The 11,584-nt window shown below is 41.6% G+C and overlaps 1 protein-coding gene across 1 annotated transcript; it reads left to right on the forward strand.

The window, feature by feature from the left end:
- The first annotated feature begins 922 nt into the window (after positions 1–922).
- On the forward strand, positions 923–11,584 carry LOC117396974 (neutral amino acid transporter B(0)-like). The gene is made up of 8 exons (XM_033995424.3): positions 923–1,761; positions 3,942–3,984; positions 4,383–4,448; positions 6,236–6,402; positions 6,550–6,783; positions 7,458–7,652; positions 8,164–8,298; positions 9,674–11,584. Exons 1-8 carry the CDS (start codon positions 1,208–1,210, stop codon positions 9,921–9,923), a joined length of 1,644 nt encoding a protein of 547 aa, XP_033851315.2. The 5' UTR covers positions 923–1,207; the 3' UTR covers positions 9,924–11,584.

Raw genomic sequence — 11,584 nt, forward strand, 5'->3', positions numbered from 1 at the left:
ATATTATCAAGCCAATATCGTTTACAAGCTATTCCATTAAGATTGTAATCCATTATAATTGGCCTCCCTGTTGTTATCCCATCGAAGGGATACAGATTGCTCTTACTGGGCATGTGAATGTAAACATGAAAAGCTCCTTGATTATCTATCTATTATTATTATTATTATTTATTTCTTAGCAGACGCCCTTAGCCAGGGCGATCTACAATTGTTACAAGATATCACATTATTTTTACATACAATTACATTATTTTTTACACATTATTTTTACATACAATTATGACATGTTAAACGGCTCACTAGCTCTTTGTGTTTAACTTTAAGTTTTTACAGCAAGGGTATTATCAAATACCCTTTAATACTATAACTATATATTATACTATATACTATAATACTAGGGCAGCAGTGTGGAGTAGTGGTTAGGGCTCTGGACTCTTGACCGGAGGGTTGTGGGTTCAATCCCAGGTGGGGGACACTGCTGCTGTACCCTTGAGCAAGGTACTTTACCTAGATTGCTCCAGTAATAACCCAACTGTATAAATGGGTAATTGTATATAAAAATAATGTGATATCTGTAAAATGTGAAATAATGTATAATGTGATATGTTGTAACAATTGTAAGTCGCCCTGGATAAGGGCGTCTGCTAAGAAATAAATAATAATAATAATAATAATAATAATAATAATAATAATAACAAATGCATAACGCAGTTCGTGGTGAGTGGTTTTTACAGAACTGTAAACCCACAAGATATATACAACATGACAGACCAGACACAGCAAAAAACAATAATCCTTCTATTTGGCCGTTTTTTTTTTTTTGTTTGTTTTCGACCAAAAACCTCCTTATATACCCGAGTAATTCTACCAAACGTGCCATTTCAATTGTAAATTAAACCACATGGAAACACCATGCTTGTAAGTGACAGTGTTGCTTCCTTTCCATCACGTGTCTCTCTAACCGACACCCCCCTTAATACGTCACAGTGCTGATGCAACACAGTGGCTTTTTTGCTCGACAGCTTTGGGGCACAGATTTTAGTTTATCTCCGTCTTAACAGATAGGGTCTGTTGGTTTAGGAAGCGAGTGAAGAGGCTCGTCAGTCAGTCACAGACACCAGCGAGGTCATCCGTAGTACGCGGCGTGGTGCCAGCTTTAACTTATTTAATTGGTTTGTTATTTAAAAACAAAAAAAAGTGCGTGGGGATGGATGAGGGAGCCAGGGGCACATCAAACGGAGAAGCGCACATGGACAAAGCGGCTTCTGGCAATGGCAACAATTCTTCGGTAGTTAACGGCCTCCCCATATGCAAAAAAGAGGCAGCCGGCTCCGCCATGAACCGGGTGAAGAAAATCGTCATGGCTAACTTGCTGGTGATCTTGACCGTCGCCGGGGTCATTATCGGGGTGGTTATCGGACTCGGGGTGAGAAATGTAGAACTGTCAAAAGCCCACATACTGTACTTTGGCTTCCCGGGAGAGCTGTTGATCAGGTTGCTGAAAATGATTATCATTCCTCTGGTGGTGTGCAGTTTGGTGTCCGGTGCCGCCAGTATCGACCCCAAAGCCCTGGGCAAGTTAGGTGGCTGGGCGATGCTGTTTTTCTTAGTCACTACTTTAATTGCATCCGCCATTGGGGTTTGCATGGCTTTCGCTATCCGACCAGGGGTCGGCGCGGGAGCCAGACCGGTTTTATCTGGGATGGAAGATGCGGTACCCCAGTCCAAAGAAGTGGTGGATTCGTTCTTGGACCTCGTGAGGTAAGACCGCATGAATCCTTCCTGAATGTAACGTGAAGGTAGAACACGTGGTACGGGATTGTGTAATAAGAATGGCTGTTAGTGGTCTAGTTTGTATTAAACCTAACTAGAATAATATAAGGCTGTGTTTGCTTTCTAATTATTGCACGTTTAGTGCTTTTATGGCAAACAGGTGCTTTATGAATACAGCCCACTGTCTGTAAGTGTACAAGCAGTCAATGTGCTCGGTGTAGATCGTTAGCTGCCAAATTGCATCACCTTCCGCCTAAAAAAACTTTTTAAAATTAAGATTCAGATATTATGCGTGGGTAATGGCAAAAAGCGATACAGCAACAGTGAAATAGAAAACTATTAGTAGAAACTCATATTTGGTATATGAAAACTACAATATTTCAGAACTAAGTCCTCAAACTTAAATTTGTAAATGGCCTACTTTTAATTAGTCTGTGTAATTTAATTAGGCGAAACGACAGTCTGCAGCTGTGATGTGCCGCGTAAGAGTAAGACTGGTCTTGCTTGGGGTTTCGCCGCGGCGGGTTTTTGAATTCCAGGTGTATTCATATGGTCTGTAATACTTAATTCGGTTATTTCAAACCCCAGGCAGTTTCGGAAACGCAGAGATGTGTGGGAGGGGAGATTTTTTAGTTATTTTTTTTCTTTTCTTTTTCTATTTTTAATTTATTTTTTAAAATTTTTATTCCAAAAATGGCAGTTATCTCTGACTCTGTGTGAGGAACGGGGAAGTAATGACATTACTGTACAGTGACTAACAACATTAACGCATGACATTCCTTATTGATAATTAAAATTTGGTCGAATTTGTAATTTTTAGCAACACAGCACCTCTTTAAATAAATAAATAAATAAATAAATAAACCATCGGTGGTATACACGTAGGCCAACTGTCGCCGTAATTCTGGGAGTAAGACAGGTCCGGTTTTTCAACTCGCCTCTAACCGCAAATTGTTTTGCTAACTAGTTACCAAAAACACACACCTGTCCGCGGCTGCAATTACTTCGTTTCCGGTGAGGGTCGTTTCCATCAATCCAGTATGTTTTCATTTTTCTGTACGTCTGTGTACATTCCTGCAACGGGACTAGAAGGTTATGAATGTCACCTACAAGCTCAGGAAGCAAACCACAAAACAAAGTTTATTTCTCAAGTGATGTATTTGCTGTGCTGATAAACTCCTCATGTTTTACCAGTTGTCTCCTATGAAACCTTTGGCCTCATAACAATTGCCACTTTTGTGTATTAGATTAGAAAACTCTCATCTGCATTCTGTAATGTTCCACACACTGGTGTTCTGAATAAACATATAGTAAAGAATGTCATGGGTTTAAGAGACCTGGGGAAACCGAAATTAAAGCTTATCTGTTGAAGTTTGGAATTGTTTGACATATTTAAGTAAAGCACTTTTTTTTTTTTTTGCTAAATTTTTTATGCAAACTTGGGCTTGTGGGAAAGGCCTTCCCTCTCAAAAGAACAGCTTATCTGATTGTGTTTAGGTGACTGTTAAGACACGTGGCAGGCTAACTGCTCTGTTAGCTACTGTGTGTAATCTTCCCTGTCCAGGAGCTCTGTGTTTGTTTACACACCCCACCGGTTATGGTAATGTAACCCTGCCTATCTTGGCCCTTATCTTCCACGCTGTCTTATGCTTTTCATGTAAAGCAGGCTGGGTCCTTCCAATACTCAATCAAGATGTAGCCCTCTTGGTTTTTTCTCTGTCTAGACCCTAGGGGAAGTTTAGTGTTTTTTATTGTGTTAATCCTACATCAGAATAAATCATTGGTGTGCTGCAGTACTGTCAAACAGGACTTTGTAAATGGCAATGTTTGGTCTTGAGTTCATGAAGGGTCGACTCACTGGGTGGGAGGTGTTGAGAGGGCGTTTATCACTCAAACAGAAGCCAAGGCTTGAACGTGGATGTACTGCAGGTCAGTAGTGAGATCATTTCAGGTGTGATTTTAATTCAGCTTAACAGATTCTAAATCTCGTGAAATGTAAGAGCACCCCGATGGGCTGGGTCGATCTTTTATTTTAGCGTAGAGGGACACGCTTCTCAAAGGAGCTGCCTTCACCAGTCATTTTAGACTCATGGTTAATTCAGACCTAATGTAACTCCTCCCCACTGTCCAACTGAATTGCGTCTCTCTCTCTCTCTCTCTCTGCACAGGAACCTCTTCCCCTCGAACCTGGTCTCTGCTGCATTTCAGTCGGTAAGTTGTTTTGTAGGAATGAAGAACTATCAGGGTGGAAGGTATTTAATGTCCCATGGAAATTTGCATCAGCCTCTTCCAACATAACGACATTCAGTATTCTCCCAGTCTTGCAGTCGCCATTGCTGATGCAGAATGGATTATGGGGTACACTGTTTTATGAGTTGGGGGGGGGGGGGGGGGGGGGTAAAAGGGGTAACAAATGCCCTATCCCAAGTCAGTCTGAAATACAACATTCGAAACACACGGCAGTTATATGCTCTGCACTTAAATTGTAAATTTACAGTTAGGTGCATTTACAAACAAGCACAGTATGTACAATGTATTCCTTTCTCTGTCAAACCTGCTGCCTAACTGTTGAGCTGCTTAATTATAATACATGTTTTCTGCTCTTGTAGTATGCCACAAGCTACAAATTGATACAGAAAAACACCACCGATGAATCTAACTACGAAGTGGAAAAGGTAAGGTCCATTATTTCTAATGCAGAATATAAATCATAAGCATGTCAAACCGCACTGTTTTCACTAATGCTATTTTCTTACTTGCTGGCTTTATAAACATTATGACTGATCTTTTACTGAGAATTTTGTTCATCACTTTTTTTCCTTTGCCGGCAAATGCAACACGCTGGATAAACTGCTGCATCTTGGTACCTTTTGCTGTAGGTCACATGGCCTGATTGCAGCACGGCCATTGGAGTGTGTTTTGAACTACGACACATGAAGTGATTAGGTACCAGGAAGAAACAGCAAGTTCAGTCTTTTAAAATAGCTGCATGTTCCAAATTGAAGACCTTGAGGTACAGAACCATTGGCTGCTAGTTACTTGACCCTCCTTTCCCTAGAGGGATTCCCTGCTTGCCAGCCTCCATGTAGCCGCACTGTCGCTCATCTCTACAGCGTGCATGAGGTGATTCTCGGCTCCAATGCTGTGCTGGTCTCCTCAGCCCTCTCACACACAGTTCTTTGATTTGCGTCTGGGAAAGCAGATGTGAACACATTCCAATTCAAACCACAGTCACGAGATCTTTTTTTTTTCTTTTTTTGCAGATGTAGACATTTGATTTGGTGCCCGCCTCAATTATATCATTAAAATAACTTCACAGAACAAAAAGAATGTTCGAGTAAAACACAATGGGCTCTGTTCAATTAAACGGTGATCTGAATGCCGTGGTCTTCAGACATCATTAAAACCAGCAGCTAACAGGGAGTAACTTAAGCAATTAAAAGGACAAGTTTGGTCCTATTTTAGTATTTAAGCAGTGGTAATATTTAGGGATGGACATTTAATTTGCCTCTCTAACATGTTTCTTGCCTTTACTGGTGCAATTACTTTGTTCTTTATTGAAAACATGCCTTTGCATATTAAAACAGGGCCCAAGTCTCAGCCATCGGGAACTGCTGACTCATGTTCATTACAGTAACTGTTTGATCGAGATGTGGGGGAGGGTGTCTGTGTGATTAATGTGATTCAGGTGCAGTCTGCCCTGCAAGGCATGTGGCCAGACTGCTCTAATCCTCCCCAAGGCGGCTTGCATTATTCTCGGACTATCCCACGGTCCCTGTACACACTTGCCTTCGCTTTGTTACATATCAGTTTTTATTCCTTATATGTGAGTGTGTGTGTGTTTATTTGATTTTCATCTTAACATACGTCAAAAGAATAAGAATTTAATTTCATACCATTTTAAATTGATTTCATTTTTACAGTGTAGTACATGCACATAACTGCACCCGAAACCACGCTGCTCTTGGGACACCCCTCTGGGGTCGCTGCCTGAGTTTTAAAACGAAGGAACATGTTGCTTTTTAAAGCCTTCAGACAACGAAAAAGAAATTCTGCTCAAGACCAGTTGGAAAAACAACAAACACTGAGACAGAAAAACAAAACGATGAACTCCAAAAGGAACCTCGACTGCTGTGCTGTTAAATCTCATATCGGATCAATTGCATTAGCTTTACGCATGCTAGCTTTAACTTTTGGCATGTCTTGTTAAACTCTACAACTATGGCCAAAACCTTTGCATCACCCTATAGCATGAACTAATTTGGCTTCATAAAGTCGAGTGAAACCTGCTGAATAATGTTACCTTAACATATTGAATTACATACTGCTTTGTAGTTTTCCATATACTTAACGACAAATTGAAAAATGTAATTCTTTACTGGCAAATCTTGTATCGGCTGTTTTATCCAATGGAGTTCTGTGGCAGGCAGTTTGTGTTAATGAGCTTTGTTTTGTCTGGCAGGTCCCGTTTGGAAAGGAAGTGGATGGGATGAATATTCTGGGTCTGGTCGTGTTCGCCATAGTGTTCGGCATCGCTCTGAGGAAGCTGGGGGAAGAGGGGGAGATTCTCATCAAGTTCTTCAACTCCTTTAACGAGGCCACCATGGTCCTCGTCTCCTGGATCATGTGGTGGGTGCAAGGATTCACAGCCTGCTAATGCAAACTTACTAATAAAAAAAATGTATTTAATATATAACAATAACAGATGGAAAAACAAGCTTATTGCAAGAGAAATGTGGCTTGCAATGTGAAGTAACCCCCTGTGCTGTGCTGCAGGTACGCCCCATTGGGTATCATGTTTCTCGTGGCTGGGAAGATCGTGGAGATGGAGGACGTGGGCATGCTTTTCGCTAGTCTGGGGAAGTACATCTGCTGCTGCGTCGTGGGCCACGTCATCCACGGGCTGCTCGTGCTGCCCCTCATCTACTTCATCTTCACCCGCAAGAACCCCTACAGCTTCCTGTGGGGCATCTTCACTGCGCTGGCCACTGCGTTCGGGACGTCCTCCAGGTAACACAGCACGTGGGCTGCACTTCAGGCTTAAAGCAGGACTGCTGTCCCATGGGTTGAACAGACTGTGAACAACGATGCTTGAATTGAGCTGCAGAGGCTTTATTGTTCCATGGAGATCACTAACAGTTTTTCTATATCGACCTTTGTCGTGAATTATTATTTTTTTGTTAATGACAGTTCTTTGATTTGGGGTTTATGCATTATAAAATAGATATAGATAGAAAACTTAATGTGGCACAATTATGTACGCAATGACTGAAGGGGATATAGAATAAACTACAGTCTTGTCTGTTTTACTAAACTCTTCCCTGTGAAGGGATACCTTGGGGATATATATGTAGAACCGCTAAACCAATTGTCATGAAACTTTGGTATTAGTTCAGCCATCAGTCTGTATGTCGCACTTATATTTGTGTATTGAACCTGGAGAATTGCATATCAAATTCTGATTTAAAAACTTGAATCCAGGCTCTTATTCTGTGCATGTTCTTGAGATATATATAATGTCACTTTCATCAACTTTTTCATTACACTGATAGATCTCATTTTGATTTCACAGCCGTGGCAGGAGATGTTATGTTACTGACATCCTTGTTTTAATGAACTGTCTTCCCTGCATTGCACCTGCCCCCTTAGTCATGACCCTCTCTCTGCCTCTCTGTCCTGGGCAGCTCAGCCACCCTGCCCCTGATGATGAAGTGTGTGGAGGAGAAGAATGGCGTCTCGAAGCACATCAGCCGCTTCATCTTGCCCATCGGAGCCACGGTCAACATGGACGGGGCCGCGCTCTTCCAGTGCGTGGCCGCCGTGTTCATCGCTCAGCTCAATGACTACTCGCTCAACTTCATCCAGGTCATCACCATCCTGTGAGTACACAGCCTGCCAGGGTCTTCCTAATGCGAGAGGCTTGCTTGTAACTGGGTGTTTATCTCTAATTGTAATGGCTTATCTTTATTAACTCATTGATTTACTAGTTTGCTTGTTATGGGAATGGATACAAGTTCTGCCAGTCCTTTTGTCTGCTTTGTACCCCGATGAAGGCAATGCAAAGCCGAAAAGCATTTTTTTTAAATGTTTTTTTTTTTTTTTTTAGCCAGTAAAGTATTTTCTGATACGAGAAATTTGATAATGTTTCATAGGTACCTTCAATCAAGTGCATTTTTTTTAAAAATCATTAACTGTAAAAGACCTTGACAATATTAAACCTCTTCAATTGAACAAACAATGAGGTCAATTAAGTTAATTGAGATATTAAGTTGGAATGAAGACCCTGTGGCGATTGGAGTTTGACCCCTCTGCTCTAGAGTTATACGATTGGAGAATTGGTGACCGTGTCCATAGATGTCCGTCTCACCTGTGCTGTTTTTCTCTTGGCAGGGTGACTGCCACCGCGTCCAGTGTAGGTGCTGCAGGAATTCCAGCAGGGGGCGTGCTCACGCTCGCCATCATCCTGGAGGCTGTGGGCCTGCCCACTAACGACATCTCCCTCATCCTGGCTGTTGATTGGCTTGTGTAAGTGTGGGCGGTACTGTGGGAGGGGCCAAAAGCCACATTGGTATATAAATATCGACTGATGGGTTCACCTTTACAGAGGTCAATAGGGTTTTGATTATTGACTGCTATGTGATGTCAGAGGACAGTAGTTCCTTGACTATTGACTGCTAAAGTGACTATTGGACAGTCTGGGGGCAATAGCACCTAGTTTCAATCTAAGCATTCAATAAAGTTTTCTGTACTAATAATATACTATAGTATAGGATGTGGCCCCTTTTTACTTTCCTGTGTCGCACTCCCTCATGTGGTACACTACATTACTTTCCTGTGTCGCACTCCCTCATGTGGTACACTACATTACTTTCCTGTGTCGCACTCCCTCATGTGGTACACTACATTACTTTCCTGTGTCGCACTCCCTCATGTGGTACACTACATTACTTTCCTGTGTCGCACTCCCTCATGTGGTACACTACATTACTTTCCTGTGTCGCACTCCCTCATGTGGTACACTACATTACTTTCCTGTGTCGCACTCCCTCATGTGGTACACTACATTACTTTCCTGTGTCGCACTCCCTCATGTGGTACACTACATTACTTTCCTGTGTCGCACTCCCTCATGTGGTACACTACATTACTTTCCTGTGTCGCACTCCCTCATGTGGTACACTACATTACTTTCCTGTGTCGCACTCCCTCATGTGGTACACTACATTACTTTCCTGTGTCGCACTCCCTCATGTGGTACACTACATTACTTTCCTGTGTCGCACTCCCTCATGTGGTACACTACATTACTTTCCTGTGTCGCACTCCCTCATGTGGTACACTACATTACTTTCCTGTGTCGCACTCCCTCATGTGGTACACTACATTACTTTCCTGTGTCGCACTCCCTCATGTGGTACACTACATTGATGCAAAGGCCACAGCTCACAGGAAGAAGGAAGTGAAAGCTCTCGAATGTGTATATTGTTAAATCTGCACATCTCCAGTAAAAGGTTAAAAAAATTCGGGTACAAAAATAATGGGACCAGTTATAATGTTACTAGTGCGAGTACTTAAGAAAATTGATTTCAATAGCTTTATTATTCTAAAGGAGTGCTAATCAAGGTACATTTCCTTACTACTTGTTAGCATCATTCACTGCATCATACACTTTTCAAATCAAACTTTCTGCTAGCTAATCACTGCCTGTTCTGTAGCTCCAAGTTAAAAATGTACATAGCAGTTCAGTTTTCCATATGTATAAAACAATCAAATGATCTGAAACAGAATTAAAGTGTGACCAGTGTTACTGTTGCTCGTGCTGATAAGGTGTTACTGTAGAGCTGTGTTTGCATGATCCTGTGCTAGTCTGGTTACATCATCCTGTCTGTCATTCTTTTAGGGATCGTACCTGCACGGTTATCAATGTAGAGGGCGACGCCTATGGGGCGGGGCTTCTGCAGAACTTCGTGGACCGGAACGCAGACAAGAGAGAGGGGGCGGAGCTGACCGAAGTGAGGCTGGAGGAAGTCCTGCCCACGAAGCCGACCCCACTCAAAGAGGAAGAGGCCACCCCCCTAATCAAGGAAGACACAAAAGTCACTTTGGAAGGAACAGAGTCAGAACGATGTGATCAAGAGTCTGTGATGTAACTGCTAAAGGCTTTTACACCCAGAGGAATGAGTGGATCGCATTCGAAGAGAAAAAATAAACAAGACACTCGAACTTTAGCTATACGTACCAAGTCAAATATTTAAAAGGGTAAAGTGCTTGGAAAAACAATTTTGGCTTTTTAAAAAAAATGTTATCCTATTTTTATTACATTAAAAAAAAAAAAATTATCCAAGCTGCCCTTAAATGAATCCATGTCAAGTTTTAGTTTAATATGAAAAGTTCTGCTTGTTTGACGCACTCCTGATACAGCCATTGTGTCCTTCTACAGTACATCGGCATCCGTTCATTGAAAACAAAAGCAAAAACGCATAGCATTGGGACCAGAAAACCTAGTGCTGTCAACGTTGGAGCCGAAAGACCAGTGGGACTGTTTTAAAGGGATTCTGCAGCCAAATAGTTGCGGGTTTGAATCCCAGTAATGTCAAACTGCAAAACTGGAATAGTGTTCCATTTCCCAGTTCTTCTGTTCTGGTATTTTTTTAATAGTCAAAACAGTGGCAGATCTGAATACAAGTGCTGTGGTGGAATTTTTTATAGACCCAACATTAAAGTGTACAATACAGAGGCAGTGATGCGAGGTATATGCAGTACATTTTTATGGTGGCGTTAAGATCCGCCGCTATTTAGATTATTAAAATAAAACCTGCGAATAAATTGATTCATTGTGGGTGTGCCATTTCAATCTATTTTTATACTTGTGTAAATAGTGTAACACTTTTTTTTTTTTTTTTAGCGTGTGTGGGGGGGCAGGGTGCATTGCTTTAACATTCTCTCCAAATGCAGTAGTTTTAAAGTGTTGTGTACTATTGTAATGTAGTTTTTATAACTGTAAACTGTGCAGTCTGTTACAGAAGACTTTCTGTAAGGTTTCTACTCCAAATGAAATACTTCTGTGTGAAATAGGATCTTTCTTAGCCCCCTGGAAAGTATTTCTGGACCTGTGTAATTACAGACTGTTGTTTTCTATCATTCTGAGTGGTGTCGAGGCTTGCTTGTTCCATGCAAACCACATGAAAACCATTGCTGGCAATTTAAAAAAGAAAATAGAGGAGTAGGTGGTGCTGGCAGAAAGCTGAGAAGTTGCATGGTTTGAATGGAATGAGGCTGGCTGTTCAGACAAGCTCAAATGAGGATCAAAGCCAGGTAAAGGTGGATTTAAAGAATGTGGGAGAAATAAACCCTAGAACCACTGAAATGCAATTCAAATGACATTGAAAGCTGCCTTGTATTTAGACAGGGGTCCCCCCTTTCTGTGTTTCATCTACGTATGTGCTTTCTTCCTTCAGTGGGGTGACCTAAGGTTTCTTGACAAGGGTGCACGTGACAATACTGAAGGAAGGAAGCAGGTGGCATGTGCTGTAACAAGTCTCCACTAACAGTTTGTGTACTCTGTTGTCACCCCTCCCTGCCCCAGTGTTGGAGCAACAATTGATATCTCGGTTCTTTTTAGATTTGTTTGTTTTAAGAATCAAACTGACCAATAATTTTCTGACAGTCACCTAAAGCTAAAAAGGATCAGATGATACTGAGATGTACTGTTCTTAACTCTGTTTTTTGAGGGAGGGAGGGAGGCGTAAGAGCTAGGTGATATAGATGGTCTTATGTAAAAAACAATAATAAAATACCATGATTAAGACAA

This window comes from Acipenser ruthenus, chromosome 30 (assembly GCF_902713425.1).
Source record: "Acipenser ruthenus chromosome 30, fAciRut3.2 maternal haplotype, whole genome shotgun sequence".
Taxonomy (NCBI): Eukaryota; Metazoa; Chordata; class Actinopteri; order Acipenseriformes; family Acipenseridae; genus Acipenser; species Acipenser ruthenus.